A 19,320-nucleotide genomic window follows, 5' to 3' on the forward strand; every position below is an offset into this window, starting at 1 on the left:
CAGACTGGTGGACACTAAAGTCCAGGTCTGGGACTGGACGGCTAGATTACCACAGCTGGTTCTTCCTCCACGAGGGTGGGAGTGTAAACTGCACACAAAGAGGCTTTTTTTAATTTCACACATGGCATAGCAAATGCAACAAAATATCTGCACACCTGATAAGCTGACTAGGTCATTTTTTGAGGAAAAATGGATTTTTGAATTATATGAACTTTTTTTGCAACATTTTTGTATTGCTTAATTTTTTTGAGAAATAAAACCAACATTTTTTTCAGTTTTTCTCTTTCTTTGTTTTAATCTTCTCCACTGTTTCCTTTCTTTTCTCCCTCCAGTGGAAAGAGAAGGGAGAAAAAGGGGACTCTTTTTTTAATTGAAACAAAATTGAGGGTTTAATGAAAAAATCAAAATAATTTAAAGGTAAAAGAAAGGGTTTCTTTCCTTTCCAATATTTTCATAGTAAATACAAAATACTTCTAGCCCTACTATTAAGTCTCCCATATTCTCATGAAGATACCCAGTTCCAGATACTGTCTCATGGGCTAACAGGGAAACAAACTGGCAGTAGCCAAGACACACTGTACCCACACACTTTTAGTCTCTATCCTCTCAGTTAGGTTGTTTGAATCTATGCCTGAAGGAATTTTGCTGAGACCATAGTGATTAGGAGTTGTGGGCGGACATCCTGCCCTCTCACTTGTAGTAAGACTTAGGAACATAGACATTATCAGGGCGTGTTGGCAGCTGAGTGTCTCAGACTCCCTCTGGGCAGCAAGAGGGAGGCTTCCAAATTGCAGAACAAGGCTAAGAAATAGCTTCTATGATCCAGCTCTTAGTGAGCTGGGCAAGCCCCTCAGAAGATAAAAAGGAGGCTCTGTCTCCCTCTCTAAAACGATCACAAAGCTTAGTAGGTTTATTAATGGAGTTAATGGGATATTCCTTAGGTTCCTTGAGAGAGCATTTCCCTCTTCTCACTGTGATATCTGGGCTTCCTTTAGTGGCTGTTGGTGTTTTGATTCCTAAGCCAGAAGGAACTATTGTGATCATCTCATCTGACCTCCTGTATACCACAGGCCATGGAACCACCCCTCTGAGAGACTCCATTAGATTGTCAGGGAATCATACATTTAATATTATAAACCCAAGCTTTTAACTTAGTTTATATTTAATGCTCCTGTTTCACTAGAACTTAAAGGCACCTAGATGTCTAGTAAAAAGATGTCAATTTGTTGATTTTTATAGCATATTTATGACTGAGGCTGCAGTAAGGGAAATGATGAATGGAAAATAATAAAAGTCATAGATGTGAGAAAAGGTAGATGCCATTCACCTAATACCAGATAAGGAGGCATGTAATTAAATGGGAAGGCAGCTAATTTAAAACTGATAAAAGGAACTATAGTTTCACACAACATGTAATTAGCCTGTGGAATTCATTGCCACAAGATGTAATTTAAGTCAAGAGTTTAGCATGATGCAAAAACTGACTGCATATTTATTCTGAAAGCAAAAATGTGCACAGAAATAATTGTAACAATTTTTAAATAAACAAGAGCTTTGAAAGGGATATAAACCCTCAATGTTCCAGGATAGAAAGGCAGTTTATTCCATAACTGCCTACTGCAGGTTTTCTTGAACTTTTCTCTGACGCAACTGGCTGGAGCCAGGGTACTGGATTATATGGACCACTAGTCTGATCCAGTATGGCAACTTCTGTGTCCCTTTAACTGGACTGATCTCTCATAAATCCTATTAAGGCTAAGGCTAATGGTCATCTATTACATTAATGACTAGCTGGCAAATGATTTACTTTCATGGCTGACTGATAATGTGCTAAATAATTAGCTTTTTAAAAAGTTCTCTCTACTTGTTTCACAATGACAGTTGCAGGTTTTATTTAGCTATGATTCCTGTACTAGTCAGCACATTGGTAACAACATAAACCAAGAAAGCAGGGGCAATGCATGTTTATCAAACCACTCCCCAGTAAGATATTTCAGATATTCCAGTCAGATAGGAAAGGGTCATCTCTTTTAAAGGGAGAACAGACTGCAGATGTCATATCTAGTTACACCTCAGAAAAACCTTATGAAAATGCAAATCTCCAAAGACATCACCCTGCACACATCTAGGCTAGGGATCAGGCTTATTCGGCCTCTCGATATCCTCATTTCAAAAAGGTACTTGTCTGCCTTTCCCCATTTAGGAAGCAAGAAGTCAACAATATAGCTGTCAATAGGAAATACAGTTCAGAAAAAACAGCTGTGGGATTAAGAACAAGAGACCGAGAGCAAGTGTGCTTGAACAATAATCCCTTTTTTTTTTTATTAATGCTCTTCACTCCACATTTCATGTTTTAAGATTGGATTTGTGTATTAGTCAGCAAAAAAATTTATTTAAATGTCTCTGCTGCATAATAATGGAAAAGAGAAACAACTAGCATGTGAGTAACATACTAGACAGATCTCACATTGCCAGGTCTCTAGGCTAAACTAAAGTCAGACATCGGCAATACACACCCATGTCCCACTGAAGTTGATGTTCATTTCAGGGGTGTAACTGAGGGCAGAATTTGATGTTTGATCATGACATGAAAAATGACCAGAAAAGTAAAGACCAGCATGTTGAAAAGTTTCTATGCTACTGCATGGTCAACTTGAAACACCTTTAAAAGAGTTTGATTTTTAGAGGGCAAGTGCTAAGCTTTTTCTGAAAATCCAAGCCCTTTTGGGCATCCAAAAACTAAAGCACACAAAATCACTAATTGCCTTTCAAGATTTAAGCCACAGTCTGTATAATGAAGGCCTAAATCCACACATCTTCAAAACCTCTCTAAGCTTACATGCCACAGTGCTTTGGCACTAAATTGACCATGGTCATCTCAGATTTTTCTGTCAGAGGAGGATATACATTGGCTAGAGCTGGTTGAGAGATATTCGCTAGGATTATTCAAAAAGTGTTGGCTTTTTTTCAGATTCATTGTTTGTGAATCTGAACTATTGTGAACTATTTTTGTTCTTCAGACAGCTCTAGACACATTGGGACTGGTTTTGATAAGAAATTTAAATTTTTTCCTGTCATTCATTAAATAATTCTCAAATACATTTTTTCCATTGTTCTCCTTGTAGTTAGTGAAAACAGACTATGTGATATTAAGTCATATATCTTTGGATCAGGTGCATGATGTAGTCAAATACTATAATATAATCAACTGTTCTATTAACACATAAGGTGAGAGTGTTTAACTAACCCCCACCACGGATTCCTTCAATTAGATCATGTATGTGGTAGGTAATGGGACATGAGCTGTTGGCCGGAGCAGAAGTCAAGAGCAGAGAATCAGACCAAATGGCAGAGGTAGAAATCAGAGCCAAAGAGCAGCACCAAAATCAGAAGTCAAATGCCAAAGCCAAGAGTCTAGCCAGAAAACAGAGCTAAAGATCAGAACTGAGTTACCTGGAGTCAGGGAAGACAAAAGCAGGGCTGGGTCAAAGGCTTGGATGGGATAGATTACGGCAGAAGTAGAAACTAACAGAGCTGCACTCCTATACTTTGGGCAACCAGCACCCTGTTGCTGCTCTTTAGAGCAGGTCTTATGATCCCCTAAGCCAATCAGGTGGTTTAGCCAATGAGGTGGCCCAGCTGCACTCATTAGACTGCCTGTGAGTTAAGAGAGCAGGTAAGCAGGATACCAGGGGGTCCATGTTCTTGACAATATGTGGTCAAATGTTTTGCAAGGTCCCCAGAACAGCTGTATCTATTACACAGTGTGAGCCCTCTTGATCAGATGCCAGATAGATTACATCACAGCCAGCTCTGAGAGATGTAAAAAAATATATAATATTAAATAACATGCAAAAGAAACAAAATCTCTACAATATTCTTCATGAATGGTAGTTACTCAAATCTCCACCCTCTACCTGTGCTATGTCCATGACTTTGTTAGTCTAAGGCCAATCTACATAAAACGCTACATGAAGATTGACAGTCTGTTAGGTACTGAGCCATTAGGGAGACTATGACTGGGGTTATTTTTAGCTATCACCATCTGAGTAACAGCTGCCATCTTTTTGAAATTACTCATGGTTAGCCACTTGAACAAGGGGGAGAGATGCTGCTGGTGAGATGAGGGTGGGGAAAGAGTGAATGTTATTTGTATGACTGCATAGAATGCATGCCACAGAGGCTGTCAGGGAGATAGATACAGGATGTTTAACAATGAAAAACTGTTGACTGGTAATTCATGTTAGCTGGTGGACTCACCAGTATCACAGTTTTTAGATTAGTCAACATGTTAACTCAGCAGATTGCAAAAATGCAGATCAGGAAAGATCTGTCCTCCAAATGCCTGATCCAGAGGATGAGAAGCTAGATGGCACAATTCATCAGATATATTTGTTTTTAATAGACCACTTTGAATTACCAAAATTCATCATGTTCTAGGTTCCAGATGAAAGATCACACATATAATTCCTGGGAATCACTGTCTTCTAAGCACCTAGGATTCACTAAAATAATTCAAATAAGAAAAGAAATATAATGAATGATGAGCAATCAATAACTAATTGAAGAATCAACAATTCTGTATTCAAATAATTCATTAAATGTTTCACTCCTACCTAGAAAACTGGAAGACAATTCAGCAATGAGAGAGCTATTCACTGTACCTCTTAATTCTAAATAAGATAAAAGGACCAAATTCTGTTCTCAGTTACATTGCCATAAACCTAGAAGAACTCCTTTAATAGAAATAGATATAGCTGTGACCAGAATTGGACCCACTGTCTGCAAAACTGGGATGAAATCCTGGCTCTGTTTCACTCAAAAACAAAATTCCCATTGACTTCCATAGGGTCATGATTTCACCCTCAAAGAATATTTTCTATATTAAAGAGGAGTTCTTTCATTGGGATCAAGAGATTAATGAGAAGGATGAGAAAATTGCTCAACATATTTTATCATGTGCACATGATCCTTGAAGGTTATCATGAGAATTATCTACTCTTGTCTCATTGTTCCTATGAAATCTCAAAAGATCTAGATCAGGGGTTCTCAAACTTCACTGCACCGCAACCCCCTTCTGACAACAAAAATTACTACACAATCCCAGGAGTCGGGACCGAAGCCTGAGCCCATCCGAACCCCACTTCCCGCGGGGCTGGGGGCAAAGCCCAAACCTCACCACTCTGAGGGTGGGGGGGCAAAGCTGAAACACAAGGACTTCAGGCAGCGACTCTGTAACCTGAGCTCTGCCACCTAGCAAGTCTAAGCCAGCCCTGACTACCCCATTAAAATGGGGTCACAATCCACTGTGGAGTCCTGACCCACAGTTTGATAACCCCTGATCTAGATATTGGTCTTGTTTGATTAGTTTAAAAGAGTTTCACTAAATTTACTCTGTGTGGTAGCACTGCATAAATGCAGCATTGACAGACCTACTTGAAAAACAAATAGGAAGAAAAGTAAGTGAGACAATGTTGTCTGTGCTTGGAGAACCGAACTGGGCCTTCAGTCACCCCACTTCAACACTTTAGACTTAGTGATCACCATTTCATATCTGGTGGATGTGTCCCTTGATGGAAACAGGAAAATTTCCTTTACCTGTCAATGTCTCTTTGTCACTGGATGTCAATTGGGATGTATGATTGTGTGGTGGAGGCACTGGACTGGAACTTGAGAGAGCTTAGCTGTGCAAAGGCTTTTCTGGGAAAGTCACTTAGCTCACCTGTGTCTCAATTCCCAGTTTTCTGCTTGTCTGTTGTATTTAGAAAGTAGCTCTTTAGGACCGGAAGTGTCCCTTTATGTGTCTGTCTGGTTCCTATCACAATGCAGCCTAAAAATATTTTCTCCATCCCTAATAAGTGAAGTGTTAAAGGAATTGACTGTACAGCTGTTGTACTATAAGAAAGTTGCTCTGTTTGTTTAGGATAGAGTTTATGCATTACAATAATTCTATACTGTTTCACAGTTTGGGAACAAATTGTTTTTGAAGGAAAGATTCAGAGATAGATCAATAACTGATAGCTTTGTCTCTCCAGAATACGGGATTGTCTGTTGGTGAGGATTTATTTTTATTTTATTTTGACTAAAATGTGAAATTTTTGAAATTTGAATTTTTGGGTATGAAAATATGTTTGAAAGATTCAGAACAAAATGAACACATTTATATGGGAGTGTTTTTAAAACTTAGTGCTTAAACTCTTCTTCTACAGCTTAGTATCAGACCATCAGACTCTTGGACTATTAATACTAACTACAGTAAAAAACAAATGAATAAATAGTGAATACTTTTGAAACAAAATGTTAGTAAATATGACATAAAGGTAAGCAGTTGTTAATATTAATAAGAAAATAAACTGTAACAAAATAAGCCTTCCTGTTGTTTATTAGATGTTATAGGAATGACATGTACAGTATATAAAAATGTTAATAGAAAAATGTTCATGTGATTGATTTTAACAAAACATTCTTCTTTGGATTAACTGAAAAAAAACACCCCAGCTTTTTACAACGTATTATGCAACAATACACTTCTATTTTTTAGGTTCCTAAGTTTAAAATCTTAGATGCTCATATAACTCTACTCCTTAAAATTAAAGTAATTGGAATTTTGCTGCATTCATATGGCATGGTTGTGGTGAGGGTTAGTTAACAAAATATTTGGTTTCATAATATGGTCAGTTGTTGCAAGTTTAAAAAGTAACTTTGTTTGTGAACACTGTACTTTACAATTTGAACATTTTGCGACATAAAACATTCATTGGACATAGGAGGTTACAATTTTTATTGATTTAACTATTTCTTTTTATTAAAATATACATGAGACCAAATAGAATTTTGATTTTCTTTTGTCTTTATGAAAATAATTTAACATGTTCTTTAAAAAGTTAAGGTTCAAAGTAAAGTTCATTCTCCTAAACAAACAGTCCAAGTCATATTTAACATGTGGTACACTTTAGAAGGCAAGGGTTTGTTTAGATAAAGTGCATCTATATAACTATAATGGGAAATGTGTTTTTCACTTGACAAACTTGTATGTTTTCAGTTTACATCATACAGTTTATATGTTGGATAAATCTATTACCAATATCTAATCTGGATAACCTAAAAGAAAAAAAATCTATATTTCCTACACATTACACATTTGACATAATGGTTTTACACTATGATGTAAAATACATTGGAAAAATCAAACTTATTACCAGGGAATATTATATACAATTATCAGTATTGAAAATGTTTCTCTGGTAAAAATGTCTATAATTTAATTCCTCATGAGTGCCTTATTTTGCAATATCAATTTGATTCTAACTGGATATTCTTCTATTATTTTCCATGTAATTTTCTTTCATATGCATCAAGTGTGTTTTCACTATTGTAACACATTCAAGGTCTTAGACCACTGCCAGATCATCTTATGTATCAAGTATGTAAAATACCACTGGGTGGCTTTCAAAGAACGGATCAAACCTCCAGAAATAAAATATAAAGCATTATTCCTCCGATTGTCTCTTTCAAAGGAAATCCCTTTCCTTTTTATGTTGGCACATATCACGAGAACTCTTGTGAAGTGAACATTAAGATAACTTGAAATGGGTGATGCAAATCCTTTCTTTCAAAATTTAGAAGAGTTCAAAATAGCTGTGTTTTTTTAATATTAAACAATGATACTATTCAGTGGATGGATAACTGTATTTTCTAAGAACAAGATATAAAAAATATCTTTATCATACTGAGAATAATTGTATATCTTTCATAGTTGGACTCACTGGCTGCTTTTTTATGAAATGTTGTTTCAAGACCATTGGCAAGAACAGTCGGTAGGTTCTTGGATTGAATAGTTGACCCATGTTGAGTTGCCACTGCAGTACAATTGCACAGTTCGTCTTTGTAACCCAAGTTCCCTGCAGCATTTGCAGAATCTTGCATATGTGTTGATGTTGTAGTTATAAATGCTAGCAGAAGGGCATTTTCCATCACATGAAACAATGTTTACCTGTTAATGAACATTTTAAGTGATCATTGCATTTAAATGATTAAAAAACTTGAGTTTGAGATTTTTCAAAAGAGGCCTTAAAGGAGTTAGACACCCAAATCTCCCTGAAATTCAGTGTAAGCTGGGCAGCAAACTACCTTATGCCTCTTTCAAAATCTCAGCCCATGTGAATAAAAAAATGACTCAGCTAGGCCCACATTTTGAGGGCCTGTCAAATGGAATTTTTTCACTGATTTCAGTGAGACTAAGATTTAGCCACTATGCAACATACTCAAAACAAAAGGTTTTCTGAGATTTAATTGTAAAGAATTCATAATGTTACTTTGGCTAATACACAATATTCAGTGTCACTGGCTGGCTGTAATACATAATGAGGAGTTTCTTTGCTTTACCAAGGAGGAATGTTCGGGTACAGAAACATTCCCTAGGAAAACTGAAGAACTTTACTCCAATAACACGGTAACAGTTGCTTACAGTAACTTCAGCTGGTAGCACCTTTATGTCCATGGGCTATCCCTTCCATCCAGAACACTTCTTAACCTTACGGCTGGGCTCCTCCAACTGTTCAACCATTAACTCAGGAGTGGGAAGTCCTGTGGCCATGTTGAAAGTCTCAGTTGTCTCTCCATACCCTCAGATTAGTGCTTGCTTTCCACATGCCCTGCCTTTCTGGATCTGATTTCCTGCCCACTTCCCATCCCTGACACTCACCTCACTGCCATGCTGCTCAGTAAGGCACTGCTGGTCTCTCAGGGGAGCAGCAATGAACAGTTCCACCCCAATGGCCATTTTGGAACTATACTTCCCATGTTCCTTTACTCTTGGAACAAAACATTCAGTTTAACTTTGTCTTAGTAAGTGTCATTATAGTCTACGTAGTAAAACACCAGCACCAAGATTATGGCCTCATTCTTCCTACAATGAGTGCAATGGGTGAGCATGATGCTTTTGAAGAATTTAAGGACACATGACCTCTATCCTGTGGCATGTACAGGCTAAATACACTGTTTACTGTCATCACTATTAAAAAGACAGTTCTTTCCAGGGACAAATCCTGTAAGGCACGGGTATCCCCAATAAAGTGCTAAACACCCTCAATTCCCATTGACTTCAGTGGTAGACAAGTGCTCCTTGCTTTGAAGGTCTGGATCTGTATTTCCAATTATAAATGTACGGTATAACTGATATTTGAGATACTACAGCATTGTAACTATTAGTAAATGTTGACTTTTTAAAATGATGACCACTGCATGTGAGCCACTACAGATCCATCTGTGGTACATGTCAATTTCTGGCCAGAGGCCAAGTCAGAAATAGAATGCATACAACAGCAGAGTTAAACTCCCACCACACCTTTTCTCATTTCCACCTTTCCTTATTTTCCCCCCTTCCCCGGAAACAAATGATGATAGTTACTTACTGGTGTGTTACTTCTGCAGTCATTCTTGCGGATAGTCATCCTAACAGTCACCTTTTTACAAAATTTCCCATCTTCCTTACCTGCAAAGTATGCATTGATTGAAAAACATCAGCTCACAATTCTGAACATTTCAGAAATAGCAATGTTCCTCTATGTGTTATAGGCTAAAGGGATACATAAGAAGATAATAAATAATACATCGCAGCATATACCAAAACTTTTTTGACAAAGAGGCAATTTGTATTTAAATCCTCACTTTTCAAATGTGTAATTATTCCACATATCAGTGACAGTGTCCACTGTCTCTTACGTATTCAATTATATTTCTAATGTATTTATTCCAGATATATAAATTTTTAAGGACAAAATCCATAAGCCACTTACGCAGTATTGTAGCCTCTGTCATTCTGAAAATGTGTTACCTATAATACAATGTTTTCTGAAGGCAAAATGAAGTAACCATTCCTGGGAGAAGACTATTGATAATACATACATTTCCTGCCATAACACTATCAAATGATTGTATTTAATCAATTTTTTGTACTATACACCTTAGAACACATGGATTTGCCAACTATGTAAGGCAGGTTTGGGTGTAAAAAGACAGAGAAACAATCCCTAATAAAAAGAGAAAATACTTAATTCCAATTTTTATTTGTACTACCTGTATTTTTTTTATTTTTCAAGAAAAAAAGATACAAAACAGAGATAAAACACATTCTAAAATATCTGTTTAAATATAAAATGAACAAAGGGTTAAACATAATTAAAGGAGGAAATACTGAATATTTGAAGAGAGATCATGCAGAAAGTTCAGTGGTTGCAGGAGTGAAAGAATTGTGTCTGATTGCAAAGGAAATAATCTTCTTCCTGCTGAAGAACCCACATCACAAAGGGGATCTAAAAGAGAAAGTCCATTCTATTAGTTGAATGACTGCAGTTCTACTGCAGATCCCCTACTGCATCATACTGTAGAATGCTGAGGTCTAGATCCATGAATGGATTTTGGCACCTAACTGCCACTTTAGGTGCCTAAGTCCAAAATGTAGATCCTCAGAACCCCAGCCCAGCAGTCACATAATTCTGTAGACACCTAATTCCCATTGTATTTAAGTTTCCATTGAAAAGTCCCCTAGGCACCTAAAAATCTGCCAACGAGCATATGTACAGCCACCTAAATCCTGACACCTATCTCATTCCTAAACCCTGGAGAGAGTCTCAAATAAGGCGTTCCCCAGGCCTAATCCAGGGGACAGTCTCAGGGATCAGGCCCTACACAAAACACAACAGACAGAGGAGGAGGCGGTTGGTGCACCTTTTATAATTATTAGCCCAGTGGTGAGGGCACTCACCTTGAATGCAGGAGACCCAAGCTCAATTCCCTGTTAAACTATTCTGTTATTGAATAGTTTCAACAAGAGAGCCTGAGACAGCGCCACCTCAGAATATCCAAAAGCCCAGTATTAAAGGCATTTGCTGGAGAGGCAGGAGACATGGATTCAAATCCCTACCCCACAATAGGGAGTGGTGGGATCTGAACCCCAGTGTTCCAAATCCTGGCTGAGTGCTCTAGCTTTGACTAAAGGTTCAAATCAAGGGGGAGGAATACTGTTTTTTTTTTGTTTTGGGGGGGGAGGAGGGAAGAGAAGATGCTTAACCCCTTAATTCCATGAACCAGGAGAGGGTTCATGGCTGAGAATCTTGAGCAGAAAGAGTTGCCTCCCTGCAGTCCCCAATTAGGTGTGTAACTCCATTTGAGAGGCAGGGCTTCGGCCCTGCCCCACTCCTTGGCATTTCCTGTGAACTAACTTAGGCAGCCCTCCACTTGGAGTGTTGGCTTTTGTGGACTGCATTCTTAGGCACTGATCTCTCTCCATGTATTATTTAGGGAGCCTGGGTGGCTAACTCAGGCCTACAGATTCCAGTAGGTGTCACAACACCTAAAGTTAAATTTTGTAAGTCTGAGCCTAAGTCGTCTTTGTGGATCTAGCTCTTAGGCCCTCACAATACTTCCCACCTATACATTGGTAGTGCCTTTCATCCAAGAAACTCAAAACTCTATACAAAAGGTGGATATTAATATCCCCAGGGAAACCAAGACAAATTGGTTTGCCCAAAGTCACATATTAAATCATGGTAAAGACTAGATTAGCCCATGAGCCCCAATGCTCAGTTCCTTGCTCTAACCACTAGGAAATGCTGCTTCTCTAAGAAAAACAAATGTAAGTTTTGACAAACAAACAACTGACTCCAAGTACAGCAGAGATTTTTAGAACGTGGATTTTTTTCTAAGAGGATTATTTCCTCCCCTTACTTTTCCAATAGAAAATAGTTAGCTACTGACTATGGCAAAAGTATCAATGAATTATATCTTGGATAGGATAAAAGCACATTGAATAGGCAAGCAATAAGCCCACTAGGCATGTCAAAAAGAGAAAAGATAAAATAACATTTTTTAATAGAAACAACTCACCATTGTTCCTTTTGTCTCCAAGGAAGTGGTCCCTGGCCAACTGAACCATATGTGAAAATGGTCAGTTGTATTCCTGCTCTTTGCTTCTCTCACCACACTGTAGATGATGCCTGGGGTAGGGAATTCTTCAGGTACGATTATAGCTCTGAGTTAATCTTGGCTGCACTGCAAGTGTGTCACTTCTCAGAAACAAGTGCAGAATGCAGAGTATTTGCATGTGTGTGTTGATGATTCTTAGTAACACTTACTGACTGACATGAATAGTTTGCCTTAGAACAACTTTCATATAGATAGCATATGACATTGTAGGTAACTATATGTACTGTAATGAGATTCTTCTGTACATTTTGTTTGGTTCAAATACGTTATATGAGTGCCTCCAATAGAGACATGGGTACCGTGTAACTATATACACAATAATATGTGCTGTAACATTACTGACAGTCAAATTCTGTTCTCATTTACCTGGGTGTCAATAAGGATGAATGACACAGAAATAAATGGAGTTTTTCCAGACTGACATTAGTGCAAATGAATGCAGAATCTGGCCTGCAGTGATGTTGCAGCACATATTGTTTATATAGTTACAGTTAATATCACTTGCTACGTAGCAAAGTGTACTTATATTTTCACATGATTAATGTAGTGAAAGTTAGCATTCATACCATGTGTTATAAGGCAGATACTTGTGATTGTTATTGTCTGTCCCCAATTATTTTGATATATATTTCCAGCATACTGTCCTGATTTCAATAGATTAGAAAATATGAACTGCTTCTTGTACATATGCCACTGAATGCCTCATAATATTTTAAAGTTATTTGAACAGTAAGCTTTAATGAGCAAAGCAATTAGTCTCTACGTTCTACGACACTATAAACATAAAGCAATTAGCCAACTTTCTAAATGTAGCAAATACACATGCAGCAAACTAAATACTATGCAAATGCTTACTACCAACAGTACATTGTTGGCTAACAACAATGCACTGCCCATACAGTGCAACATGAAAAGAAAAAAAAAATATCTGAGCTGTTCTGAACAATGAGAAAGTTAATACTACAATGCAGCTTTCAAACATGATTTGATGACATGAGGCCTGATGCTCCTATCAGGGAGTACATTGTTGGAAATCAACAATGGTGCTGGTTGACTTGTTCCTACTGATTTCCAAGAAAATGTACCTGAGTTACAGTTAGCGCTAGCTGTAGGTGTGACTGGGCTAACGGGAAATGGGAACAACAATAACATTCCGGAACCTGGTAAGAATATTACATTTTGAACATGTTACACATAAAACAAAAAAGGGTCCCTCTATCACTAGTCAACATTTTATGGTCAGACACACCCATGTTTGAAAAGGGAACTTAAAAAAAAGGAAATCGACTTAAAATTTCATTGCGTTATGATGAAGTAGTTATTAAATATAAAATATCTAGAAAACAATAGCAAGAATAGAAGGAATTCAAACAATATTGTTTAGATACTTGTGTCAAACAGATGATGAAGGGTTAATGTCTCTTTTACCTGTAAAGGGTTAAGAAGCTTAGTAAACCTGGCTGACACCTGACCAGAGGACCAAAAAGGGGACAAGATACTTTCAAATCTTGGTGGAGGAAAGTCTTTGTTTGTGCTTTTTGTGTTGTTCGCTCTTGGGGCTAAGAGAGACCAGACGTACACCCAGGTTTTCCCAATCTTTCTGAATCAGTCTTTCAGGTTTCAAAATTGTAAGTAATAGCCAGGCAAGGCGGATTAGTCTTATGTTTGTTTTCTTAACTTGTAAATGTGTCTTTTTGCTGGAAGGATTTTTACCTCTGTTTGCTGTAACTTTGAATCTAAGGCTAAGGTGGGGGGGAGGTAAGCGAGTGGTGAATCTGGCCTTCAAAGTTACTGTTAGACTTAGGGCCAAGAGACGGAAGGAACATAATTTCCCACAAGAGTTCTTTTTGAAAGTTCTCAATGTTTTTGTGAAATTCCTGTAGATTTCATTACAGGGCAATGTTTTAAACTGCAGTTTTACTGCAAAAATTAGAGAAAAAGCATAGTGATTCATGAGGATAAGGTATTTCAAACGAAGACAAGATGCTAGTGATCCTATTCATAAAATGTCTTATGCAGTTACTATTTATCATGAAAATCTTATTGCTACAGGTTTTTTTATATTCAGTCTGGGCCATATGATTCATACAATAAATGCTGGATCTACAAGGTTATACAGATATGCAATCAGTTGTATTAGGAATAATTAGGAATATGAATTCTGAATTTATGTTTATCCATTGAAAAATATGAATAGGTATTACACATTGCAAATGCAAATTTCAAAAGTTCTGGCTCTAATTTGCTGGTTGGATTTTGTTTTGGAAAATGACGCCCAAAAGAAATGGTCCTGTTTTGTCTACATCCACAAAAAGGTTCTAATTTTGGCCCTTCTGGAAGTATATCATCAAATTATTTTACCAGCTGACAAGAAAGTACACGGCTTTTTTTAAGGCTCTTGGAGAGATTGTCTGTCCACTAGCTGACTTAAATGGTAGTCAGTGCCCTGAGGTATAATGTCAGGGGAGGCAATGGCAGCTGGGACAATTGAATGGAGTCCACAGTTATGGGAAAAATGTATTTCAGAACCAGAGACAAGTGTCTGAAACAGATTTCTGGCATGCAAAGACAGAGCCCACCACGACAAAGGACCCCAAAATCCTCTCTCCTCTTCCACAGGGGGGAGTGATAGTTCAGTGGTTTGAGCATGGGCCTGCTTAGACCCAAGGTTGTGAGTTCAATCCTTGGAGGGGGCCACTTAGGAATCTGGGGCAAAATCAATACTTGGTCCTGCTAGTGAAGGCAGGGGGCTGAACTCCCTTTCTAAGGTCCCTTCCAGTTCTAGGAGATAAATAAATTAATGGAGAGAGCCTATTTTATTTATCTGGGTCCAGCCACCAAATCTGAGGGCAGGGAGACTCGCTCTCCTGTGCTCTCAATGGCCTCCCTGCTGGGCCCAGGCAGTGTAGAGGAAAAAGCTGCCTGATTTGAATGCAGCAGGGACAAGAACCAAACCTGCAGGAGGAGGCAGGGGAAGTGGATTGGGACAAGGATCCTGTTGGGGATGGGGGTGGAAACTGAGACTGGACGACAGCAGGGATGGGGGAGGGGAAGTGGGACTGAGAATTGGAATAGCAAGGGAGACCATGACTGCATTTGGAGCCTGCAGTGAAGACTGGGCTTAGGATGGTAGAATGGAACTGAGATCAAGGGTGGAGGGACTGGATCTGTCTGGGCCAGGAAACTGGGACAAGGAGTTGGGGAGGGACTACGGGCAGGGAAACTGGGAACCAGTGTGTGTGGGGGCGGGGGTGGTGAATGAGATCAGATGAGTAGCCAGGGAGGGTGACTGGAACTGAGAACTAGTGGAGTGTGAGGAAGGAGCTGAGAGTGGGAGTGGAGATAGATCTGACAAGGAGACAAAGTGTGAGGGGAGAACTGGATCTGCCTGGGCAAAGAGACTAGGACAAAGAGCTGGGGGAATGGACACTGAGCTTGAATGAGGAGTCAAGGATGGATACTAGGACTGAGAGAAGGGTGACCAGAGAGCAAGTGTGAAAAATAGGGACTGAGGTTGGGGAGCAGTAGAAACCCATATAAAAAGAAGCCCCAAATATCGGGACTGTCCCTATAAAATCAGGACATCTGGTCACCCTAACTGAGAGTCAGTGGTGATGGAAAATATGGGCAACATCTGCTAGCGGTCAGGATGGGAGAGAGAGAGACAGACAGATCAGATGAGGAGTCAGGAAAGGGGTAGAGTGGAGACTAGTATTGACTAGGCAAAGATACGGGGACTAGGAGCTGGAAATTAGAAATGGCTGGGCAAGGAGACCGGGACTGAAGATCAGAGACTGAATGGGAAGTCCAGATGGATGAGACCAGGACTTGCTGGGCAAGGAGACTGAGACTGGAACAATCATGGGAAGTCGAGAGAGGGACTGCCAAGGTGAGGAGAATGGGACTGGGAGGGGCAGCCTAGTGTGGGGAAAAAGACAAGACTGTGACAGGTTGGATGGGATAGGGTAGAAGCGATCAAGCTTGGAGGAATAGTCAGAAGAGTCTGTGCCCACTAGAGCACACCTCCAATCCTGGAATGGAACCCAGGATATCTGAGGCTTATCATTGTTTTACTATCAGCAAATATCTCTGAAACCCACTGGCAAAGCATCTCATCCCCCTCTAGTGATGGTCCACATGGAAGATGACAATCTACTGTATCAGTTAGTCCACTAGCTCAAAGGCAGAGATCTGTGGGGTGGATCTAAAGGTTCCAAACCTGCTGATGACCCAGGTGTGTCAAATATGATGCCACATGATGAAATTTCTAATGAGCCTCAGGAATCCTGCCTTCCATTCCAGGATCTGGAGGGGAGTGTGCTCTAGTGGGCACCAACTCTTTCCCAGATCTAAGAAAGAGCTCTGTGTGGCTCAAAAGTTTGTCTCTCTGGCCAACAGAAATTGGTTCTAATGAAACATATTACCTCATGTACCCTGTAAAGATCCTATGGTATTCTTCATAATGCTAACTTCAGTATCCTGACCAACTTGGCTAATTACTCTGTTTAGTTAAAATTCAACAACTGCAAAAATTTGAGAATTTACAAGTTTCGTTACATTTTAAAATGTTTCCCAACAAATTCTGGTATGGAATGAGATGCTTCGCAATAAATGTGTGGTATTGCTATATTATAATGTACAATTCTGCATTTAAGAAAGAAGACTTGAGGACTCTCAGATAATACATTGATCTATGAGATCATGTGAGCATAATTAGCCTATTGTATTGTTACATGGAATAATGGAAAAGCCATTCTTTATTGCCTCAACTCAAGGCTAGAATTAATTGTATTTAACCAATATCCTGTAAAGTATAAATAGCCACCAGATTTCTCTCCTTCTCCTCTTAATCAACAATTTTCCTCCTCAGGAAAAAAAAAAAGAAAATTAGTTTCTAGTTTAAAAAAAAAGCAAAATAAGGATAGAGGAAAAGAGACCAAATATTTATGTTTATATAGTAGAATATTAAAATACCCTAAATAATATAAATCAGCACTGTATTTTGAGGGGGAAATTATTGCTTATTATAATATTTATGTCCCTTTAAACCAATTACATGTGATAGCTAATGTTTGTGCAGCACCTTGCACATGTAAAGTACTATAGAAGTGAAAGAGATTCTCTATATCTTAGAAGTCACTGCCATAAGTTTCATGATTTTATTATACCTCCTAGGCAACTGGGAAACTTTACTAAAGCAGAAAGAAAAGAAGTGGTTCTTCAGAATAAAGATTAAAACCAGTAGCAGTGACTTCTAAGATATGAAACATCTCTTTCACTTCTATAACACTTTACATGTGCAAGGTGCTGCACAAATATTAGCTAGCTGAGCTGAGCCTCTCAAGAATGGCCGTACTAGGTCAGACCAAAGGTCCATCTAGCCCACTACCCTGTCTACCAACAGTGGCCAATGCCAGGTGCCCCAGAGGGAGTGAACCTAACAGGTAATGATCAAGTGATCTCTCTCCAGCCAGCCATCTCCACCCTCTGACAAACAGAGGCTAGGGACACCATTCCTTATCCATCCTGGCTAATAGCCATTAATGAACTTAAGTTTGCTTGCTCCTGTGAGCCTCAACACAACTGTAAGGAGAGCATCCCCATTTTACAGTTGAAAAACCAGAGATAGAAAAGGCAAAGGCCATATTCTGCCAACCTGGGTCATATTGAGTAGTACAAAACCTGATTCCACAAGTAGTTCCATTCCTTTCTGTGGAGCCACTAGATGAGTAAGGCACTTCACAGCATCTGTAAGGTGACAGAACCTGGCCCAAAGTGACTTGCCAATTCCTCACAGCACGTCACTAGGCGAGCTGGGGGTAGAGTTTAGGACTTGCTATCTCCTAACCTGTTGGTCAGTCTTCCAGAACATGCAGCCTCTCATAAAGGTAATCTGCACACATTTGACTCCTCAAACTCCATTTTACTTCAGTCAATTGCATATGAGTTTAAATAATGTTTGCTGTAAACATCTATTTATTTATACTCATATTCAAATTTATATTCATATAAATTTTTACTGGTATGAAGATAGGATTTAAAAGGAAATTTAAAGGAAATACAAATAATTGTATTAAATTGTTGTGACTTACGACAAGAATACCTGAAGAGATAAAACACTAATCTTGAAGGATTAAAGTAGAATTAAACACTCATTTGCAGGTTAATTTGGAGAGGACAGGTGCACGTCAAAGCCATCAGGCCAAATACTGACCTCATAAGAGTCAATGGCAAAAATTCTGAAACTTTAATGGAGAGTTTGTCTCACTGGATTTTGGAAGTATTATATTAGACCATAAAAAGGACCCTGGGTCTGATCTCACACCAGTTTTATTCTAGTCTAACTCCATTAGCTCCTGTCAATATACTTCTGACAAGTATTAGTAAAGGCCATCCTGCTTCAGTGTCAATGAGGTCAGAATCAAGCCCTCATGCACCAGCAAGCCACTGTTGCTCCTATTATAATCACAGGCTAAATGGACTTTTCTGATTCCTGAAGTCTCATTAGTCACTCACATGTTTTGCAGCATCCCTCTAGAAAGGGCACAGCGTAACCTCCAATCTAAAGAAAAAAGAAAAACAAAAACATTAGAATAATTTCTTAATCGTAACACCTACATACCAGTGCTATTAGAGGTGACTTCCCTTATTCTATTCTGATCTACAATTCCATGCAACCTCATTAACTTCAGTGGTTTGGATCAGGGAAGAAATTGGCCTTAAATAATTTAACTTGAGTCTATTAACACATGTGAATATTCAGTAGCTGTCATTAATCATCATCATCCACCAACAGTTACCACAGTGGTACCTGAACAGAACTTAGAACAGAAACAACTGTGGGATCTCAGATTCTACCATGTGATTCTTGAAAGTAAATGTTGATTCTTTCCAGACCACAGTTATGGTAACAAAAACTGATCTTGAGTTAATTCTCATAAAAAAGAAATCTCTGCTCAGCAAAAATGCCCATTCTAGCCATGGCTCACTGACTTTGACATTGTAAGATGGAGCACCAACTGGAGTAAAGTAGACAGAATAATTACAGTCCATGTCAAAGCATTCTCAAATAATTTCACCGTGGTACTGGGTCAGTTACAGTGTCCCATTTCACTCCTCCAAGCCAAAGTGATCTCTTCAACTTTGTTTCATCAGGTCTCTCACATGGTGATCACCAAAAAAGTACTGAAACTTTCTTGCTTTCTCAAAAGCTCCAAAAGATGAAAAAAGGAGAAGACTTTTCTACTAACTTTACTTTTGCTAACTTTACTTTTTGTTCTTCCACATCTGCCATTTTAGGAGCTAGAATGGAAAATATCTTCTACCTAACTAGGC

At 38.7% G+C, this 19,320-nt stretch overlaps 1 protein-coding gene across 1 annotated transcript in view; it reads right to left on the minus strand.

Moving 5' to 3' along the window:
• Positions 1-6,469: 6,469 nt before the first annotated feature.
• OTOG (otogelin) overlaps positions 6,470-19,320 on the minus strand; it is a 167,681-nt gene continuing 154,830 nt past the window's right edge. The window contains exons 50-52 of the mRNA XM_075065842.1: positions 18,502-18,547; positions 9,414-9,493; positions 6,470-7,993 (exon numbers count right to left, since the gene is read on the minus strand). Of these exons, the coding sequence (XP_074921943.1) occupies positions 7,793-7,993; positions 9,414-9,493; positions 18,502-18,547 (327 nt within the window). The 3' untranslated portion in view covers positions 6,470-7,792. The remainder of the gene's footprint in view (positions 7,994-9,413; positions 9,494-18,501; positions 18,548-19,320) is intronic.

The sequence above is a fragment of the Chelonoidis abingdonii genome, chromosome 4 (assembly GCF_003597395.2).
Source record: "Chelonoidis abingdonii isolate Lonesome George chromosome 4, CheloAbing_2.0, whole genome shotgun sequence".
NCBI lineage: Eukaryota > Metazoa > Chordata > Testudines > Testudinidae > Chelonoidis > Chelonoidis abingdonii.